Raw genomic sequence first — 22,393 nt, forward strand, 5'->3', positions numbered from 1 at the left:
AGCTCCTGCGTTCCAGAGGTGACGCAGACCTCCGCCAGCCCCAGCCAAGGACACCTCTCTAGGAAATGAGCACTGCGGGGGAGGAGCAGGTGTGCCCACGTAGGCAGGACAGCAGAGCTGGCCTCAGCCTTCGAGACCAACAGGGACATTCTGACTCAGGGCCAGTCAGGCACACATGCTGCCCAGCAGTTTGGGTTTCCTGCTGGGTTCGTTTTTTTTTTTTTTCCCCTGTCAGTTGAAATTTCCTCTCATTTCAGAGTTGCTTTGTTTTGGCAAAGACTCCGACCCCAAATTGCCACCATCCCTAAAGCTTTGTGCCAGACTGGTTCCTCCGCCACAGGGCGGCTCACTTGGGGACAGCCGTCCGTCTCGTGGTTCAGGATGAAGCCATTCCACGCTGGAATGGCCCACTGACCCTGGCCCCAGAGCCAGGCCTTTGGCCTGCAGCTGGAACCGTCCTCTCTCCCAGACACTGGCTGCGTTCACGGCAGGCTTGGCCTTTGCTCATTCAGTGGCTCATTGGTTTTCCTTGATTTCCTTAGATCCAAATGAAGATTTAGGCAGAAAAGAGCCTTCCGTTCTTATACGGCTTTCCGGGTGAAAGGAGCATTGACTAGTATACGTCAGTCTTCCCAAACGGTGGGTTCCTGTGATCCGGGTCCCCGACCCTGTTCTGCGGCCCCACCCGTGACTGACGCCCAGTGGCCTTTCCTTGTTCCTTATGCTCTGCACGCTGAGAGAACACCGGACCATTTTCCCTGCCTTCGTCATTCTAACTTCATGGCGTTCCTTGGTGTTCTTTTTCCTACTTACCTGACTGCATCTACCTCTCTGGATGGGTCTCTACCTCTGGCAACAGTTTCTACGTTGTTCAGTTCCCTGTCACCGGCTCTCCCAATGGGGCGTAGCCTCATCGTGAGAAAGCAAAAAGGACAGCCTCTTCACCTCCATCTCACTCCCTGTCTCTGTCCGGGCACCAGCAACTTCACGCCACTGACCCCCTCCAACTTCGTCACCTCCTCTGTTCAGTGCCCGGGACCTGCCGACTTCCCGTTCTTGAACTGTGCCCCCATGCCAAGGAGAAAGGAAAAGGTCTTTATCGATGAGAACGTTTACAAAGCACAGCTGTAGGCAAGTCTAGGACATCTGGGTTTCCAAGTGTGGCATTCCGGTGACTCACGAAGGCAGTGGCGTGTTGGAGCCAGTGCACGGCCACTTGGGAGAACCAGCTGTGACTCTCCCCACCTTGTGCTCCATGACACCAGGTCGACAGCTTGAAACCAGCCACAGCGGTGGTAATTACACCCCAGGAATTGGCAAATGTTACAGTCAGGGCTCTCTGCCCCGAGCATCTGTTGCAAAACGTTAGCCAGCACAGACCTTCACGAAAGGGTTATTCTCTCACACACACACACACACACACACACACACACACACACACACACAATTAGTGATAAGAGAGTTTCAACTTATCAATGGTGCTGAGAATAGAAATACCTTCAAGAAATTCCAATCTGTGACTCTGTTTTACAAAATCCGGAACCTCGTTTGGGACATTTTGTCACCTTTATCTTGGCATTGCTGGGGGTAGGAAATAACCCGAGCTCTGGGTGAAGGTCCAGTCTGTCAGTCATTGTCCTGTAGCGTTAGTGTGGGCTGGTCAAGGTCTTCAATCCACAGGCAGTAGCTCTCTCTGTTCAGGGGTTCCTTCCATGAATGCAAGAACACTCAGCTTTCAAGGTTTATTCTCAAACCTTTCTTTAACCCTTCTCTTATTACGTAGTATTAATTATGCATTTCTTATTACTAATTACTCTGTAGGTCACCACTTTTGTACTTGAATAATCTCTTTGTAGGCTCAATTTGACAATTAACGCTTATATTTTGACCCATTCAATATGTACCCAGTGCATTCAAGTCCATACGCTTTCACACACACACACACACACACACACACACACACACGCACGCACACCTGAATACGAAATGAGACAGATAGGTGAAATAATGTTTACGCTCGTGTAAAAAGTCCCACAAAGATGTCCCATCTACAGAACTCGATGAAAATTGAGGGAAAACATCTAAGTCAGCCTGGGTCCCAGAAAGCGTTATAGAAGATGCAGCCCTCGAGCTGGGTCTCAAAGGAGAGTGAGGACAGTGCAAACGAGGTGTTGGAGTCAGGGACAGGACTGACTGTACGCAGAGGCACAGCTTGTGAGTTGCTCAGTCTCATGTGGCTTGGGGATAGGATGCACTGAAGAAGTAGCAGAAGATGAGGTAGAAAGGAGAGGTTAGGTTTATCCCTGTGGTCACGGAGGGATGGTGGAGGGTGTTTGAACAGGGAGGTAAAATGCAGGCTTTTAGACATGTAATTCTGGCCACAATGTGGACAGTATATTAGAGGAGGAAGGGACGGACTGGAGCTTGAGGGACCTCGTTAGAAGGAAATGGCATCGATAGCAACGAGATATCGAAACAGTTGGGACAGAATAATAAGTAGTTTTGAAGGATATTTAGGAAATGTAACTGGCAGATTCGGTAATTGAATTGATAAGAAATGAGTGAAAAAGAGGGACACCCCAGATTTCTGTCTTGGGTAGTTAATGGATATAGATGACATTAATTTTAAAAGTAGAGAAAGAACGTGTTTGAAAGGTGACTCGAAAGGGAGAGAAAATGAATTTACTTTTGAAGTCCATGTAGTCTGAGGGTCTGTAAAGGGATCAGTAGTGAATTGTAGCTCTGGAGAGATCTGCACTGAGGTTCTAATTTTGGGAATTATCCACATTTAGATGGTAGTTGAAGCCACGGAAAATGAATGCCACGAATTAAAAGGTATATTAAGAACAGTAGTTCCCTTATGAATAGTTAGAAGTCTTCCAGTGAAGCAAGATCATGCTGGCAGCACAGCGGTTTAGCGTCCCAAACCTCTCTTTAAAAAACAAATAGAGCAATTAGGATTGCCACAGGAAAGGAAAGAACCCAGATGACAACTCGAACAAAAGTGGTAAACATGGGTGAGGCCGAACCATATCCAGTGGCAGAAATTGTGTAGAAACTTCAAGTTTAGCGGCTAGAGATAAGAAAAAAAAAAAGGGGGTGGAGGACAGACAGGGCCGACAGCCACAGTAAATACTACCACCGGGAAATAGTCCTGCTCTGAATGGGACCCTCCGCAGGCAGGTCTGAGACCACCCAGTGACACTGAGGCAGAAGACTGCAGGCCCCAGCGTGTGGCCAAGTGTGAGGAAGGGCATGCAGCCTCGCTCAGGGGCCTCGAGAAGTCAAGAGAGCATCAGAGAAACCCACGTCTTAAAGACTTCAGAAATACCCTGAGAAAGAACGCCAGGGGTGAAGGAGGAGAATGTTCAGAGAGCCTTGCGCATGGAAGATTCCGGAAGGCACCTCTTTTTGACACCAGAGGATGCCCTTGACAGGAGGGGAACTACCCCGAAACGCTTTCAAAAACCCACTCGTACGCTTTGAAAAGTACAGGGAAAAAAATCTGTTTAATTTTAGGAGGAGCATCGGCAAACCCCACACGAAGACACTCTGAGATAAAAGCATCCGTGACATGCCAACGCAATGAAACGCTGGCCTTGAGGCAGATGAAGATGTAACGTACCGTTACGAAACGAGCTAAAATAAGTGAGGAAAAACTCAGGAAACCTATCATAGAAATAGAAATGGCCAGAAATGTGACAAGAGAGCTGACAGCGTTCAGGAAAGAATCAGGAAAGTGAGGGGAACATTTTCAGAAAGGTAGACGAATTCAGAAGGAACACAGGAATGACGGGACATGGTGAGTAAATAAGGGAAATAAAGGAGGAGAAAGAAAAGAGTCAAGGAGAAATGAAAAGGATTCGTGCAAAAAACCACAGATGTAAAAGACAGGGAAAGAAAACGCAACAAATATGGATATAATGAGCGTATCAGGAAGAGAAAACCAAAACGACAGAAGTATACACAAAAGACTCGAATCGCCACCCGGAAAGTACGCGCCTCAGCCCTGGGAAAATGGACCCAGAATGCTCCATATTAAGAGTTAGTCTATTAAAATGACCGGATTTTAAAGGTAAAGAAAAACGGGTTGGTGCATCCAGACAGAAGCACCAAGTCCTGTACTAGGGAAAGGAAATCAGATTAGCATCAGACTCAACAATACCGCTTCACGCTGCAGAACAGTAGAGCGACGTCTCGAATGTACTCAGAGACAGGAAATGCGAGCCAGGATTGCGTACCCTGTCACCCTGACCCTCAGGTTGGAAGGCCACAGACACGTACTTAGGAACATGCAGGAACTCGGGATGCACTGTTCCCACGAGCACCGCCTGGGAAATGGCCCAGATTCCTATGGAGCAAACCACAGGGTCTTTGGCAGAGGGTGGCTGCTTTGTGAACTGCTGTTAATGGCGCCGAGTCTGTCATCTCTGTGTGAGTCGAATGTTCTCTAATGGCTGTCTTCCTTTGAACGTAGCAGACACGAAGTCGCATAAGACCTCTATTCATAAAACACAATTTTTTACAAATGATCCTTCCATTCAAAGTGGGCAGAAAAAGTCAAACGTGTGTCGTTAGAAATGGCTTATGAGTGATGATGGGCGATTTTTATGTGTTATGTGAACACAAAGGACAAACGATCGTAGTCTAATGAAAGGTTAACACTAATTTTTATTACATGGGAAACTCCGAGAGGATGATTTGACTTGTGAAGAAATTCGTCATTCGACAAACGATAATTTTAAATTATTTGTTCTAACGCTCCCAAAAGGCTTTTCACTGTACTGAAAAACATTAATAATTATGGCTTTCCATTAAAGATGACGATAAAGGCTTTTAAAAAAAAATTCCATTTCCTTCCTTCGAAACCCAACAAAAAACCCACAAGAGAATGAAAAAGAGAGAACACTCTGTCTTTAGTGAACAATGAAGTGGCCACAGTCCCCAGCTGTAAATCATGAAACACACCTGCCAAAGACCATGAGCTCTGGACCAAACGGAGGGAAGGCTGAGAGCTGACAGGCATTTCCTCAGGCGCAAGCAGGGTACACACTTCCCTGGCGGTGTGTGGGACAGTCCAGAAAGGCCTGGTCGACAGTTCTTTGACTGCAGAGACTAGGTGGAGGACTGTGAGCTTCCCCCCGAAAACTCTGAGAATGTCCCCACAGAACCGGGGAGGGAGAGCCAAGGGAGAAACACGCAGGGGGCCTGCCCGCCAGGAAAGGCAGCCAGGGACGACGTGGCGTGAGGGAAGGGGCAGCCATTGCTGCATCGTGACTCGGCAAGCCAGTGGCCCCAGAGCCTCTCCTCTGAATCACGCCGACCATTGGAGCCCCAAAACCTGATGAGAGACGTGGGCAAAGGAAATGGGAAATTTGGTGACCCAGCGTTGAGAATGGCAAACACATAGACTGCCCAAGCTTATCCCCCGCCTGTGGTGGTCACGAACAACCAGCCCCATTCAAAGCTTCAGGACAAAATCTTTGCATCGAAACGGGGTTGGGGACAGAATTGAAGGGGAAGGAGGAGAGGAATAGAAAGGACAAGTCACAGCAATAACATGACATCGCCAAGCTATCACCCAGAGCAAAGTTCCAGCAGATAGGCTCTGTATTCCCGAGGAAGTGACAATCATAGCGCCTGAGGAGGAAGGTGGCTTAAAAATGAGATTTGAGTTCAAAAGTTGATTATCAGTCAATAGCAGGAGATAAAGAGACAACTGGAACCATCGGGGGAAAACCGGCAAAGAAAAATTAAAAATAACATATAAAAGTTACATTATATGCAACAACAAAAAAATTAAAATGATGGAAAACAGAGAGATGGTGCTCAAGCTGGAGTAACTCGTAAAATGATACGAAAGGGAGTTAAGATGTACAGTCGGATTTTAGAGGCAGTGAGGGATGGGGAAGGCTGACGGAGGCGTTCGAACACGAGCGTCATTGGTGTTTATAAGGACAAAACAAAGGGAACAGAAACATACGCAGAGACGATGAAGAGAAATTCACTTCCTTTAACAGGAGCTTTAACCTACCTGCGATGGTATACCACGCGCCGAGAACATACGACCCACGGAGACGTAGCTTTCTTACGGTGCTAGACTTTGTGGATGAAGAGCCCACGGGCCTCTGAGCAGAAAAGAGGCCAACAGCTAATAGAAATTCCCCGTCTGGCCTCACATGTCTTCACAGCAGCATTCAGCACAAGAAGACGAGAACAGTTTCCAACTATTTTCTTTTCGTCCTAGCCGTTCATGGAGAAAGGCAGCAGAGGCAGAAGGGAAGGCTATTCTAACAAGCTCTGGAAAAACCTACAGGGCCAGGATGACTCGAAGGGAAGAATCCGGAATGTGCAGGCCCAGATCACAACGAGGGAGGGTGGATAATTCATTTAAGTACAGAATTCAATCAGCCGGCAATTGCATTTCCGAACAGACTGTAAACATCAGTAATCTTGACACCTAAATAGTTTAGCGGAACTGAGGCGAGTTAGGAGGAGTGGTAGGAGGAAATGGAAATGGGCTTGTTTCTTTTTCCTTCTTAGCAGCAGCTTGACCTTCTTAAAAGTCAAAAGATGTCGTTAAAATGAACTACTTGGATCTCTTGTTGGTTTCTTTCGTCTTGTTTCTTAACTCTAGAAGGTTCTTTGGGAATCGATCCATTACGGTGAAAAAAAGATCACACATTCAGCAACTTTTTAAATTTTACTTTAGTTTTTTTCCCTAATGTCCTTAATAAAATGGCTAACATACCAGATATAAAATTTCTAATACGCCTAATTAAAATTTCAAATGGCACGTACACACAGTGATGATCACATTTCGATGTTACGCACATACGCATCAAATAGTAATGTTATTTTACGTACAGCAGTTTGGGGTGATTTTTTAAAAACTTTCCTTTTTATGCCTTTCTAGTTTTCGAATTCTTGGTCATAGGTCTGTATCATTTAAAAAAAAACAATCAAAGTCATCGTACTATGTAAATAAATAGCTGAAAAATAAATTAGACATCAATTACAATGCCAAAAAAAAAAAAAAAAACCCATGACAATAAATGAGCAGAAATGAATTACTATCTCAGAGAGAAGGGAAGGGAAAAAGAGCGGGAAACTCCAAATCTGGAAAGACGTGGGCGCCCAGGAAGTGGCTGCTCACTGGCGCAGCCGTGCGTGAGGCTCCCCCTTGCTGGATGCTCTGTCCACACACGCCCCGCCCCGTCTGACCCTCTCGCACGTTTCCCCCTGCAGTGCTCCGTCAGTTGCGGTGTTGGAACCCAGCGAAGAACACAGGTGTGTCAGAGGCTGACGGCCAAAGGCCAGCGCGTCCCCCTCGGCGAGGCCTCGTGCAGGGGTCTTCCCGGCCCCCCCCTCGTAAGACCGTGCCACATGCCCGTGTGCAGCAGTAAGTACGTGCGGTCACCGCTTCGCGGTGTGCTGTCTCTGGTCGTCGTGTCTCGATGGCCTCGTTTTCCAGATATCTCCACGTTTCTGAGCTGTGGGTCGAGCAAACCAAGCAGAAGTCAGAATTCTTCTAAGCAGCAAGCGGTACAGTGTTGAGGAAAGTCAGTTTTAGGGACTGTCCGCACGCGGAGCGAATGCGTCTGGAATTCTACTTTCTCGAACCCCCCCCCACTTGACCATGACAAGTTTCTTCTTGTGTACGATCTAAGGCCAGCAAGGGAGAGAACATGAAATAACTTTGGTTTTTGAAAATGTCAGTTTGAGTATAATTTTTAAATAATTAAATTATAAGCAGTTATAATTAGTAAGCTATAACTTATATAAGCTTAGGGTAAGGGGTTCGTATTGTGATACGTATGTAGCATTTGTATTTTAGGTGTGCAGGAGAGAATATGTCTTCGCATGTGCAGGCAGATGTGTCATGCAGGAGGGTGACAAAGGAGTTGAGGGCGGTATCTCTACAGCAGTTGAAAACGAGGCTGCAGAGTGGTGGTGGGAGGTGGTGCAGGGAGGTGGGGACCAGGCATCCTGGGAACATGCAGCTTCAGGGCCCGTTTCCTGCTTTGTTTTCCACCACCTTTAATTATTCGCCTATAAAATATTAATTACCTGGGCACCCTCCTGAGCTTATGGTAAGAAAAAAGTCAGAAATTATTATTTTAATGTCACTTAAGCAAAAAACAATGATTTATATATAAATATCTCCTAAGTTTACCAACAATTTTCTTGGAAAAACGCATAGAAACAAAGAAAAACAATAATCACCTTTGGAAAAAAATAGCATCTATTGAGCACTTACTGTGTAGTTTGTCTCATGCATTAACTCATTTAGTTCCCACAACATGGCGAGAAAGCGACAGTCTCCGTTTTAGAGACGAGGAATTCAAGAGTTAGAGAAGGTATGAGAACCAGGATCTTAGCTGCCAATTGGCCCCCTGGCCCTGTTGACCACAAGTCTGTCTGACTCCTGAGCCCACAGTCTTAGCCACCTCTCTGTGCTGATTCATGGACAATGAGAACAAATTTTCAAAATCTTGAGATTCCAAAAAAACTGAGATTCCAAGTTTTACAGTGTCCCGGAATGCAGGAATGTCTGTGGCATAGGGGGCGGGGTCATGCTTTGAGCCGCTTATCGGTCTAATTTTTATTAATTGTGGATGGTTTTATGGCAGTGTGGCTAGACCATAAACTGCCTTAGAGGAGAGGGAAATTAAAGCAATATTGGCAGCTTCCTCTAAAATAATAACAGAATAACATGTGGGAATCCATCGTGGTTATTAGGGCATGCCGTGCGGTACGAGATGAAATTATAAATTATGATGGCGTGCAGCAGAGAGCAGAGGAAAACGATGAGTTTTAAGGAGAGAAAAAAACAAAACAAGAAAAAAGACAGTAATATTTCTCCTTTGCCCCACCACATGTTCTAGCGTGCCAAACGTGTAGGTCATGGGAGCAGCCGGGAGACAGGAAGGCAGGCTCCCCGCCGGGCCTCGCTCTATCACCTTTGCTCCGTGGGCCTCGCTTGCGGAAACGTGGCTTCTCCCTGCCCCGTGGTATGGCCTCCCTTCTCCCCACCACCCTATCCCAGGGCCAAGGGGGGCCGAGCTCCCGTTCCCACCGTCCCCTCTTCCCCCTCTGTCAATGCACCTTTTTCCCACTGACATCGCCTGCCGAGCACTGATACAGCTCTCGTCACAAATGCCACTCTGTGCCTTCCGCGGGACGCATCGCCGCCGGGTCCATTCTTGTTCCCCAGCCTTTGCCCACATCCACACCCGACGTCCCGATACGGCTCTCATCACGCCTGCGAATGCCACTCTGCGCCTTCCGCGGGACGCCTCGCCGCCGGGTCCATTCTTCTTCCCCAGCCTTTGCCCACATCCACACCCGACGTCCGTGCCGACGAGCCTGGCAGCACGCTCATATCCCGCCCTGCCAGCGTCATCAGTTCCGCTGACCCCTGTCCCCTTGACTTCCTCACTTCTTGACGCTGGGAATAGCTCCCTGCCCGTCCCCCCACGCCGCCTCACTCCTGCTTGCTTAGTTAATGCCTCCCTGTGGCCACTGGGTCCTCCATCCCTCCCTCCTGTCCCCGACCTCCCTCTCTTGCACTGGAAACGACCCTCTTAGCCGGCATTCCCGCGCCACTCACTTAACCAATTCTACAGGCGGGTCTTCACCCTCCTCCTCAACCCCCTGCCTCGATGGCCTTGCCCGTCGCTGGCCCTGGTATCTTTCAGGTGGTTTTCGTTTGTTGTTTGGTTCCCTGGCCTGAGCTACTGGGATTTGCTAGAGGAAATGGCATCACCATGCAGGTTAGACATACTTCATCTTTGTGCTACCTGAATCTAGCTGGGTAATAATGTGGTTTTTTCCTATTTCCTAAGAATCCCCTAGAAGTTTCACCGTAGCAGCTATTTCCTGACTACCGTGCTGGCCCCATTTCTCTGTGGACAAACGTGTCTTTGATTTCACTAGGAATATCAAGGCCGCATGATATAATGTCCTTCTGACCTTCCGCTCTGCTTCACCTCAAATCTACCCAGTCTGTTCTCCGGACTGGAAACGCATGGTCTTTTTATAGGCCTACCCCGCCCCCCAAAGTCAGGAAAAGCCAAATCCAACTGTGATTGTTTTTTCACTTGTAGAAATGTGTCCTGATTAGTGTCTTGAGTTGAAGTAAAACCCGGCGTCTCTAGAGGAGTGAATTTTCTTGCTCTTCGTCTTGACCGTTAGGTACAGCTGGGTGGCGGGCAGGTGGGACCCATGTCTTGAGCTCCCCCTAGGGGCCGGTGGTGCACCATACGGTCCAATGATGGCCTCTGCCTGCTTCTCCCCGAACCTTAGGAGTTCATCCCTCGCTCACATCCTTTCCTCCCTCGTATCTGGTAACTGACGTTCTTCCCATTTTTGAAGGACCAGCACAGCCCTAGACTCTGCCATCCTCTTTCTCGGTTGCACTTAATCCCTGAAAGGTAGCATGACACCGTAGGTCAGATGTCACTCGCTCGAGTTCAAATCCCAGTTCTCGTCAGACATCATCAGGTGGCAAAGGTAGGGATGTCAAATGGACAGGTATGTTTAGGGGAGCTGTGGGCAGCTCCGTGGGATTAGAACACAGGTTCTGGATGCGTGGTACCGAAGGGACAGCTGGCGCGGTCGGCGGTAGAGGGTCTTGAACTCCGTGCCGCAGGGTTTAGGTTTCACCTGGGAAGGAGATGACAAGGTCCGATTTTCTTCGGGTCTGTTTACTCCGACAGCAGGCAGGGAGTTGAGTTAAGGTGGTGTCCTCGTGAGAGAGCAGGGGGATGAATTCTGCCTGTTTCAGGTGTCAATCTAAGTGCCTAATTCCCAACTAGAGTGGTGTCCTTGGGAAAGTTCACCGACCAGCCCGGGGCCGGGGTGGGTGTGGGGAGTGGGCGGGGAGAGGTAGCTCTCATTCGTTGTCTTTGCTCATTGCCGTGGCGTAAATACTCCCCGTGTGGCTGATGTCCAGCTCCCAGTGTGACCTCTTTGAATGTGGAGTTGGTGATAGATGCGAATAGCCTCACTGCCCTGAGAGTCAGTGATAGGTAGGGCCAGGTTCCCACTGGACGTCAAGGAATCAGGATGACTCCCTGTTTTCCGGCTTGAGGAGGTTCACGGAAGGTGATGCCGTGAACTTAGGAACATAGGAAAAGGGGGCTCTTTGAGATGGGATGGAGGGGACAGAGATAATGTGTTTAGAATTTAATATTTTCGAACTTGAGGTACCAGGAAGAGATTTCTAGTGAGCGGTGGACAGTTAGGTCTGCGGTTCCGGGGAGAGGTCTCGGCTAGGTAACCTTGGGAGGCATCAACCTGGAGTTGTGAGTTAAAATTACAAGGTCATCCAATGACAAGTTTAGGGCAAAAGGTAAAGAGAGAAAATGGCCGAGCATTGACACCTGAGGACAAGCAACACCCAGCGGGGTACTGGCTGTGAACAGTGGTCAGAGACGGTCAGAACAAGGGCTCCCTCATGCAGTGAGCGGTTAAGAGTGCCTTGTGTCCAGGAATGGTCAAGCGAGAATACTGAAGGGAGGTATCCTACTTGTCACGAGGGGACCGTCGCTGGCCTTCCCCAGGGAGCGTCTGTGGGGTGGAAGCCAGATAGCATCTGCTCGAGAAGTGAGTGAGAAGCCAGTAGGTGGGAGCCATTCCTTCAGCTCGGCCTGACGCTCGCTGTCCACAGTCTTCCGTGGGGCCTCAGGGGCCTTCACACGCCCACAGCATCCCTCGCAGCCTCCTCTCGGTGACCTGTGTTCCTACCCTTGGGACGTCTGAACAGAACCCGAAAAGCTGCCCAGGTTCTTGCCAGAGCCCCACCCGAGCTTGTCGTGGCTTCGGTGCTAGTGGAAGGAGCGGGAAGCAGGTCCAGCCAAGTGGCCACACGCAGGGCTGGGTGCTGAGGGCCAGGGTTCCAGCAGGGGAAGGGGAAGGCTGAAGGCTGCATTGAAGCCAGAGCCTGCTTGGGAGTGGCAGGAGGCGAATGTTGGTGAGACCACGTGGAAGCATCCAGCCCCAACGGCTGGGGCAGCAGCCCGGAATGGCACCCAGACTCCCCGTCATGGCACGGATGGGACTGGAGTGACAGCAGGAGTTACAGCAGGGCAGGTACAAGCAAGGGGCAGAGGCAGCTGCCATAAACGGCCTCGGACACCTAGAGCTGGCCTTTGTTGGAGGTGGCAGGCTGGCACCAAAGGAGGACATCCAGAAGAAAGACCTTTTTATTTTCTAGACAAGCCAAGAGATGCGGTGTTTCTCACGTCCAGCACGGCGGGAGAGCCGGAGGGATGATGGGTCGGTACCGCTGCATGGCCTGCAGCCCCTCCGGGACGATGCAGGGTGGATGGTGCCCCTGCTTAATCAGGCTTGGCCAGTGTTGCATTTAGGGGTGCACCCAGGTGCAGAGGGAGGCAGCCGCCCCAAAGCAGAAAACGACACCACACTCAGGCATTGCTCTGAAGAAGTTCACAGAAGCTCCAAAGAAAGGAATTGGCCCAAGCGGTGGAGCCTGGCAGCCCGGCAGGGCCCGAACCCCAGATCACCCCTAGGCATGCCCACTAACTAACTGCTTTGCACCCCGTATGAGCAATTGCTACGACAGAGTAGGCCATGGAAACATTTGAGACCACGGGGCCAACCATCTAGCAAATAGACACACAACCGGAGGGGCAGCCTGGCTTCTCTGTGGCTCACCTGGCCACTTAGGCTGGTTCTCCACTAAGGCAGAACCCCGCCTGCCACCTCATCCCCCCACTGCAAAATCAACCCTGAACACATCTAAGCCTTCCTGCAGATGAGCAGAGGGGTGCCCCTCGTCAGGGGGACAGCTCCCCAGGGCACGAGCGCTGCGGGTGGTGGAGGCCCAGCATATCAAGCATCCCCTTATCAAGGGAAATATGTCACCATCGAACCTCCTGCCTCCCCAAACCGGGGCTTTCTTTGTAAAATAACTTGCATGTTTCCACGCAGTTCATTCAAACTTGCATGCTTTGCCGCTAAAGTCCTAGAGAGCCGTGGCCGTCTACGTTGGAGACCGTCATTCACATTTTAATTCTCAAATGTTTTTAAAGAGGAAAAAAGATATATTTGTTGGCTCACGTCAGCCTTGAAAGATTACCGTCAAAAAGCTTTTATCATTGAGATATTTCTTTGTGTTTCTCTCTCCCTCCCTCCCTCTCCCTCTCTCTCTCTGTCTTTTTTTTTTTTTTTTTGGGGCAGAAATCAAGCCAGAGGTGAAGGCGGAAGCTGGAGAGCAGGGCCCTCTGATCCTGGGTGTCCAGCGAGTCTATATTCAGACAAGGGAAGAGAAGCGTATTCAGCTGACCGTCGGCAGCAGGGCCTACCTGCTGCCCAACACGTCCGTGATTATGAAATGCCCCGTACGGCGGTTCCAGAAGTCCCTGATCCAGTGGGAGAAAGATGGCCATTGTCTGCAGAACTCCCGACGACTGGGCATCACCAGGTCAGGCTCGCTGAAAATCCACAGCCTGGCAGCGGCCGACAGCGGCGTGTACCGGTGCGTCGCAGGCTCCGCCCAGGACACCCTCGTCCTTAAGCTCATCGGAACCGACAACCGGCTCATCGCGCCCCCGGCCCTGAGGGACCACTCGAGGGAGCACCCTGAGATGGACCGTTTGGGGACCACGTGGCACAAAATGAGACAGATGTGGACTGATAAAAATGAGCTCTACCCGGATGACGGCCACGTTCATAACCAGCCTTTCCTGAGAGCGCTGTTGGGTCCCTGCCGAAATTCTCCAGGAAACCCCAACTCCTGGGACGTGAAGCATGAGCAGTTCGAAGCAGCGCTTCAGCAGGGAGCCTACAGCATGGACACGGCCCAGTTCGACGAACTGATAAGAAACATGAGTCAGCTCATGGAGACTGGGGAGGTCAGCGATGACCTTGCGTCCCAGGTGATATATCAGCTGGTGGCAGAGTTAGCGAAGGCACAGCCGGCACGCATGCCATGGGGGGGCATCCGGGAAGAGACGCCTCCTACAGCTCAGCTGAGAGGGGAAACAGGAAGTGCCCCCCAACGTGCCAGTGCGAAAACCTCAGGCAAGCTGACCTTCAAGCCAAAGGGACCAGTTCTCGTGAGGCAAAGCCAGCCCCCCGCGATCTCATTTAATAAAACGGTCAATTCGAGGATCGGCAATACAGTGTACATTACGAAAAGGACAGCAGTCATCAATATACTGTGCGAGCTCGTTACCCCCGGTGAGGCCGCATACACGTGGACCAAGGACGGAGTGTTGTTACAGGGCTCCGACAAGTAAGTGGAGTGGGAATTCAGCGTTCGCAATATCTTCTTAATGGTCATTCCAGTTTTCTGGAGGACATTTCAAATTTTCTCTCCTAGAGATGTGTTTCCGGCAGGATGCTTTAGGAAAAAAAACTCAAAAATGTGAGGACGTGTTTTTCACGTAGGCACTGGATTTTTTTTTTAAATTAAACCGTGTTATCTCAAGTGCAATAGGCATAATAATGAGACTGGATACGGTTAGACTGAGTTTAACATGTATGTGTTCTCCGCAGAGCGCTTAACAGTTAAAAAGAGTCGATAAAAGGCTATCAGACAAGTAAGGAAATGTGCAGTTATCTTGTTGTGTGTAGGAGCTGCAACTCAGAATTCACAGTGCCCCTCCGTATCTAGGACACGTGGAATCTCATTTGAGCTCACATCATCAGTCTCATGAGTCTGGCAGGGAGGGCATCTTACTCAAAAGGATAAGCTGATACGGATCAAATTTTTTGGAGATCTTCAAAACAAAATCTGAAGTCATATTTTATTGTGATCTGTCTATACAAAGATATCACATTTCACTCGGTTTACATAAAATAACAGAGACTAACAGAACTACTAATTCACTTTCGCATCTTTTACTGTCTCCAGATTTTGCTGTTTGTACATGTACGATTATAGACCATTTGCTTTTCTAAAATTTGCATTTAAGAGCTCAGGCTGCATCTTATCTGCCTCTAGGGATTATTATGCAGCAAACAAAGCGGCAGATGTTAAGCTGTTTTGCAGATGATGAGGTACTTTAAAAATGCAAGTTTTATTTTTATCGCGTCTTTTGTGCATTGAGCCTAATACTTGAAAGGTCAGAAGAAATCGAGGTAAAATTCAGTTTTTTTTGATAATGCATCATTAGGCTGTCTTAGAGTGAAAAGGTAGAACAAATTTATTTATTTTTAATTTTTCGCTCCGGAGCTCTGAACACAAGGCATATGATGAAATTTTAGAAGTGGGATAAACCTCTCAGATCCACTAGCTTAGGAGTTTGAAATCTTTTGGTCTTAGGACCCCTTTAAATGGTTGAGGATCCCCAAGAGCTTTGGTTAATGTGGGTTGTATCTATTGATGTTTGCCATATTAGAAAGTAAAACCAAGAAACATTTAAAATATCTGTTTATTTATCCATTTAGAAATAACACTAAATCCTTCACATTTTCACATAAATAACATAATTTTTTAAAGTGATATTTAAAAAAATTACTGATAACAGGGGCATTGTTTTACGTCTTTGCAAATCTCTCTTCTGTCTGAGGAAAATTCTCATGGACTTTCACACATGTGTCTGCATTCCATCTGCGGGGATACGTTGTTTGAATCGAAGCTTCTAGAGGAAATTTGGCTTCTTACAGATAAGTCAGTGGGAAAAAGAAGGAATAGTTTTCTACTCCTTTTAGATGATTGTGTCTATTCTTGGATGTTACACTTAAACTGGACAGGTGGTAGTTTCTTAAAGGTTAGTTAAAGGTGGAATCTAAAACCGTATTAATGGAATTTTGGTACTCACTCATGAGGAAACCTTTTGACTGATCTTGTACTTGGAGTGGATCTATTACCAACACAAGATTTCATAATATCACACATTGGTCATTTGGGAAAAATTGGCTCACTGCTTCATATAGATCTCCCACATGTTGACACGTTTCACTAAAAATATTTTTAAAAATACTCATTCTTTAACGTCACCTCCCATCGATGTCATCAGGAAAGTCTTTGAGCTTTGGGAAGCTGTCACAAGGGAGAAGACTAGTTTTCCGAAATTCTGATTTTCACTTGAAAGTTCGATTTTTATCATCGGCAACAAACACCGTCCTGTCATTTTCCTTGAATCAGGCACCTGATTCATTTAAAAAGCCTATCTGCCAGATACCCAAGGAAGAATCATCATGGTCTGCCCGTCCGTCATTCTCTCAAGAAAAGTGGTATCCGTGACGAGCGCAGCTAGTTCAGCCAGCGTTCACACACACACACACACGCACACACGCACGCGCACACACACACACACACACACTCACACCCCGCTGCGCTTCAGCATGCAGAAACGGAATATTAAAAATGTGTGTGCTCAAGCATCGTAAAATGAATACGTTTCCCCACTTCATTAGAGACGTCTGTGAGGGACGCTGCGCTTCAGCATGCAGAAACAGAATATTAAAAATGAGTGTGCTCAAGCATCGTAAAATGAATAAGTTTCCCCACTTCATTAGAGACGTCTGTGAGGGACACTGGTGTTTTGTTTTCATGGCAGGTTGCTGGTAGTCAGGAATACGGTGACGACTGCTACACGGTGGTGTCACAGCTTTGGTTCCCGCTCAGGGGCCAGCAGTTTTACCCACCACGGCGTCTGCTCTCGGCGCAAACACTGACACGGTGAAAATGGCAAATTATAGCTTGCTCTTGAAAGAGTCAGATTTATTTTTATTTCCATTTAAAAAAAAAACCAAAAAACAAAAACGTACCTCATCAATTTGTTCAACTTATGTCTAATTTTCTTTACCCGACGAAGGTTTCTCGCCTCTGGTTTTTGAGAACTTGCTATGCAGAGTCGTCGTGCAGCATCTTTCGTATCTTTTCAGAATCTCACAAATCTTTTTAATCCGAGTAACTCAGGAGTGGAATCGTGTTTCTGAGAATGATGCTGCCATGCGGTGGAGGAAGTCACGTGGGCCCGGAGTCGCATCGCAGAGCCCACTGAGTCGGGATGCGAGCCAGAGAGGGAAGGCTGTGGGCGGGTTCAGGGGCATGGTGCCTGCGGAAAGATCGGCTCTGTTGGGAGCGAGGTCATGGAGCAGAGCCCAAGCCGAGACCCCCGGAGGAACTCTACCTGCCGGTTGTCCAGCCCAGGGGCTGATCGAGGCCAGATGCGTGGGCGGCTCCACCTGGCAGCGCAGGCTCACGTGTGCTCATCCGTTTCTCTGTCAGTGACGTCTCCTTGTGCTGCTAAATTGAGACCTGCTCACCGAAGAGAGGGTTTGAGACGTGCTAAATCACGCAAACATATACACGAAATAACTTACAACTTCGTGATGCGTTTATTTGTCAAGTTCAGTTATCAGTTCTGTTTTTGTTCTTAATGAACCGTCTCTTACTCGGGGCTTGAAAATGGAAATGGAGTTCAGCCACACTCCCACTTTTGTGCTGGGCAGTTCAGCTGCTTTGATTTCCAGACACTTTTATGTATTTCCTATGTGTGTTGCAGGGGCTTTGACTCCTCCCAGCACATTGATTCTGTGTCATTATTCTGTTCTATTCTGATTATTCATGCATTTAGTCATCCAAGGTTTGTGAGAACTTGCTGTATAAAGTCACTGCGCTAAGCACGGAGAATGCACAGCTGTGAATACGATTTGGTCTCTGCTCTTGAAAAGATCACAATCTAGTGGGAAGAAAGAGAAATTTCATCAACTAAATATATGAACCAGAGCAGAAAGAGCCCAGAGGGAGCAGAAGATAACTCTAGGAGGATTGAGGAAAGCTTTGCAGGGGAAATTAGCATGTGATCCAGGACTCAGTGGGTAGGCTGCGCTTTGCCAGAGACGGGGAAGGACGTTCCAGATGAAGTGAACAACATATGCAAACGCTCGGGGTGATGAAAGATCGTGGAACGTTCTGGAAACTGTTAGAAGTTCATTCTGGCTGGAGCATAGAGTAGGCAGCGTGAAGTGACAGGAAATGAAGACGTGGCCCAGCCGAGTTTGTGAAGAAACATACAGCATTGAGCCATCAGAACAGTCCCCGTAAAGCGTTATGGGGCAGGGGAGGAAGTAGTACCTGGCCCAGAAGGTCTAGAGAAAGAATTACAATAACAGCAGAACAGGCTCCCCTGCCCTTCCCCCATTCCGTGAGTGACTACCTGGTCTGTTCGAGTGTCCCAGACCGACTCGCGTTCTGAAGCTGGTAGTTACGTATTCATGAATATCAATAACTTAGGGACCATGGGGAACTCCTGTAGTCGGCCCTGGTTCTGAACAGCCCAGTCGAGACCCAGTCTCGTGTAACCTTAGCATCGTTACCCGCACATCGTTAGCATCCATACAGCGACCATCGCCAGGCCAACCTCGCAGGAAGCCCGCCAGCTTGCCCAGTGGGAAAAACCCTCGCCCGCAGTTCGTCAGGAAGGGTTTAGGCAGAAAATGAGGGGTCGACACCCAGCAGACCAAGGGTGGCAAATGCGTCTTTTGAAAAGTGTGGTAGACGAAGCTTGACGTCCACCCAGAAACGTCTGTTCTCGTGCAAAGTGAGAAAAAGAGACTGGATGTCTGTGCGCTGGCCAGCTCTGTCTACCATTTCTGTGAGTTTCCGCCCAGAGGCAAGGCGTTTCAGCCTCTGCTCTACGTGTCTTTCTGCCTGTCAGCGGGACACTTGGCAAGGTCGTATTTTGGGACCTCTGCCAGCCCAGAGTCAAATCTTTTAGTCTCCTTTTTCCGAGACCTGCTGTGGTCCTAGAGCAGTCAAATGTTTCACGTGACGGCATCCCCTTTCTCTCTGTTCTGCAGAATAATTTGGTCTGGAATGGGGAAGATTCAGATACGGAACCCCACAAAGAAGGAGCAGGGCCTGTATGGATGCTCGGTAGCCAACAGTCTCGGCTCGGACGTGGAGACTTCTCCCGTGCTCTATGCAGGTAACGCCCGTTGTTGGAACCTGGATGGCCTGGTTTGGGGTTTTGTTTGTTTTTGTTTTTGTTTTTTACATTAAACCCTAGAGCGGAAGCTCTCACGCTTCAGTGTGCATGGAATCACCTGGTGGGGTTTGTTAAAACACAGATTTCTAGACCCCCTTCCCAGAGGTTCTGACCCAGTAGGTTTAGGAAGGAGTCTGAAGATTTGCCTTTTTATTTTATTTTCTTTTTTAAAATTTTTTAGGTGAGGCAACCCTTGGTTGACCTCACAGGTTGCAAGGACCTGGTCAGCTTACAATCCCTTATTTTTTATTTTTTGCGCCTACGGCACCTGGTCTTCCTAGGTGGTCTCCCATCCAAGTACTAACCAGGCCCGACCTTGCTTAGCTTCCGAGATGAGATGGGATCCGGCGCGTTCAGGGTGGCATGGCCATAGACGGATTTGCATTTTTAACATGTTCCCAAGTTAAGCTGATGCTGTTGGCCTGAGGGCCACTCTTTGAAACAGCGAGAGCTCTCTAAGAATCGGGAGTTAATGAGACAAGGTTTAATTAACAGTGTCGCTAGTATGGAGGTTTCATTTATAAAGTGCCAGCAGCCGAGGGACGAGAATAAGCGTCCCTTCCAGGTTGGTGCATACCTGCCAGTGGCGTTTGCACCGGTCCTCAGAAAACAGCTGTCGCTATCGCCGTGTGTCTTCTGCGGGGAGGGGCAATGCCATTTCAATATTAAAATGTGCTTTTATCATGAAGGAGTGTTTTAGGTGGTGAAGCTGTAAGCTGTGCTGCCTTGTGCCAGGCATACGTTCTGGGGTTCAAAACGAGAAAGGAGAGGCGTCTGCCTCCTGCCTGTGCAGTGGTTTCTGGTGTCAGTGGCCCAAATGGACGAGGTTGGGCCGCGGGGCAAGGCGGGGTGGAATCCAGCTGGATCCGTGTGGCGGACTCGGGTCCCTCCCCTGGCTGCGTTCCCGATGCGTGCAGCCCTCAGGCTTTGCTCTTCCTGGGTCGTGCTTGCCTGTGAGCCTCACCGTCTTTCCAGAAAACATCGGTCCCCAGGCTCTGGAACTCCTGCGAGGAACATCGGTCCCCCTCGCAAGGTGCACATCTCCCCTGACGTTCATCCCAGAACCATCCAGAGTCCTGGGAGAGGTGACGCCAGGTCCACAGGGGCCTGGGGACGTGCTGTGACGGCAGCTGCCGTTCCCCAGGCCGAGTCCCTCTCTAGCTTCTCAAATCTTAGGATAGCTTGTCACTGCCCCAGGCCCTCCCCCAGGAGCGAATGGGCCGTGGGTCACCCAGGCAGGATCGGTCCCCAGTTCTCGTCCCCAGAATACACGGTAACCGAGCAGCACGCCAAACGTGATTGTTCCCACTCTGTGCGTGCGCGATGAAGCTGGAAGGGTGACCTCCTGCTCCGGGAGGTCTCCTGCTCACAGTGGGGTCGGGAGACCAGCCTGGAAGAGGGATGCCCCCCACATCCTCTCTGGGGTGTCGCCTTCCCCGAGCCCCACGTGCCTCTGGTGTTCGTCCTGCTTTAACCCGCTTCTGCTCTTGCCCCGCCACGCCTTCTTTGCTTCTCGCAAACTTCTGAATCCCTCCTTTTTCAAATTATCATAAGAATTCCTTCTTTTTCAAGACATCGAATTCCATCTTTTTCAAATCACCAGAATATCCTCATCGTCTGTCGTGGTTGTCGCAATGTACCTTTGTAGCTATCTCTTTGACCGTATCCCTTCGTCCGTCCGTCCATTCATCCGTCCGTCCGTCCATCTGTCCATCTGTCCACTGAGCGCCTCCAGGCCTGTCCCTCCCATGAGGGTCCAGGGAGCCAGGCCTCTGCTCCTGCTCTCGGAGAGCTCATCAGAGTTGACCAGACACAACCCGGTTTACCAGGAGCTGAAGCCTGACCCTAACAGACCTTCCTGTCCATTTCAATTAAGAGGCGCCCATCATCCTGGCCACGGAAAGACACATCAGCGGACCACAGCACGACCATCTGTCTGTTGTGGTCGGAGGCACCGTGGAGGCGGCCCCGCGAGCAAACGTGACGATCCGATGTCCTGTAAAAGGTGAGTGTGGTCACTTCCAGGGGGGCAGCACGTGGCCAGCCCGGTGTTGCTAGAGATGCCTGGACCTCAGCCTGACCTTCCTCTGACCTGGCTTTAATCTCTGGCTGTTCTGCCTCTTTAAGACATGGAGTCTTAAGTCCTAGCTCGGCCCCATGGTGTTCCCCAAACTGAGGCCGTATCATAAGCCACACACACACACACACACACACACACACACACACACACACACACACGTCCGTTGCACAGGGCCGGGGAGGGAGCTGTGGAAACGGCTTCGATCTGCTTCTCAGAGGCACTGTGGGCTTCTCAGAAGTAAGGTCGGCCCTTTGCAGGCTCCCCACGTGGGCCCATGGTGTATTTCCATGTTCTACTGGCGAAGCTGCCATTGCAGCCACTTCAATCAAGTCTTGCCTGGGCCGTGACCCAGAGAGCCCCAGGGTGAGGCCTTCGCGGCTGTGCCCGGTCACATGGCGCAGGCGCAGGTACAAAAAAACCCGCCCGCCCAGCCAGCCGGCAGGCCGTCCTCCACCCCAGGGCCACGTTCCCAGAGTGTGCCTTTGGCTCCACAAACAGTGGAAATTCGCTAACCCCCGAGGTATTATTTTCCACCCCTTGGAAGTCTTTACACAGACTTTTTGAAAAAAAAAAAAGAACAAATATCTCCAGCCTCCCAGCTGACCCCACCCACAACTATGTGAGTTTTCTGGCAGAACACACCTCCGTCACTGAAGGGCCAGGAGGAGGGCGGGACGGAACTTTGCAGCTGCCAAGTTGCGGACTTCCCCGTTGCTGCAGCCCTACACCTGCACAGCAGCCTGCAGAACAGACCCGACTTCTCTTGAGAGAAACCTCAGCTCCTAACATCGTTCCTCCACTGCTCGCTCCCACGACGGTTTAGGGTCGGGGGGCTGAACCCTGGAAACGGCGGTGGCGTGTTCTTTGCCGTCGTAAGTCGGCGGGGGCAGGATTCAGGGCAAACTGTTTCTGTGAGCGACGCCTCCAGCACAGACCACAAAACGTCGGTTTCCTCTTGGTCGGCCCGGCGTGTGGGGCATCTCGGTCCTTCCCCTGACCGTGCCGCCCAGGGCCTCGATGGGGCTCCGTGTTGGGGTACACTTCCCCCTCCTCCCCACTCCCCACTCAGCTCTTGTGGGAAACGGTCCCGTTTGGTCTCCTTCACCTGGCAGGCGTTCCTGTGGACTGGACCCCAGGAACACATCAGGCTTTTTTTTTTCCCCCTTTTCAAAATAAACTCTCCTCGTTTTAAGTTCTGAGCCATTTTAAATAAACCTGTCGTGAACTTACTGTGTTTTCCTATGGGCAGAAGCCCTAGCTAGCTTGACTTCTTAATGGAGATCCATCTTTTCAAAGGCAGGTAGTGAAGCTGATAAAGGGTCAGGAAACGTGTTTTGCAGAC

General features: G+C 49.6%; 1 protein-coding gene and 1 pseudogene across 1 annotated transcript in view; one reads left to right on the forward strand and one right to left on the reverse strand.

Annotated features, from left to right (window-relative positions):
* The window catches only part of ADAMTSL3 (ADAMTS like 3), a 173,645-nt gene that overhangs the window by 129,331 nt on the left and 21,921 nt on the right, over positions 1 to 22,393 (forward strand). Inside the window, exons 19-22 of the mRNA XM_015593473.2 lie at positions 7,249 to 7,402; positions 13,207 to 14,263; positions 18,784 to 18,911; positions 20,848 to 20,976. Coding sequence (XP_015448959.1) covers positions 7,249 to 7,402; positions 13,207 to 14,263; positions 18,784 to 18,911; positions 20,848 to 20,976 — 1,468 coding nt within the window. The remainder of the gene's footprint in view (positions 1 to 7,248; positions 7,403 to 13,206; positions 14,264 to 18,783; positions 18,912 to 20,847; positions 20,977 to 22,393) is intronic.
* Positions 19,228 to 19,346, reverse strand: LOC112484030 (annotated as a pseudogene).

This window comes from Pteropus alecto, unplaced genomic scaffold, assembly GCF_000325575.1.
Source record: "Pteropus alecto unplaced genomic scaffold, ASM32557v1 scaffold60, whole genome shotgun sequence".
NCBI classification, from domain to species: domain Eukaryota; kingdom Metazoa; phylum Chordata; class Mammalia; order Chiroptera; family Pteropodidae; genus Pteropus; species Pteropus alecto.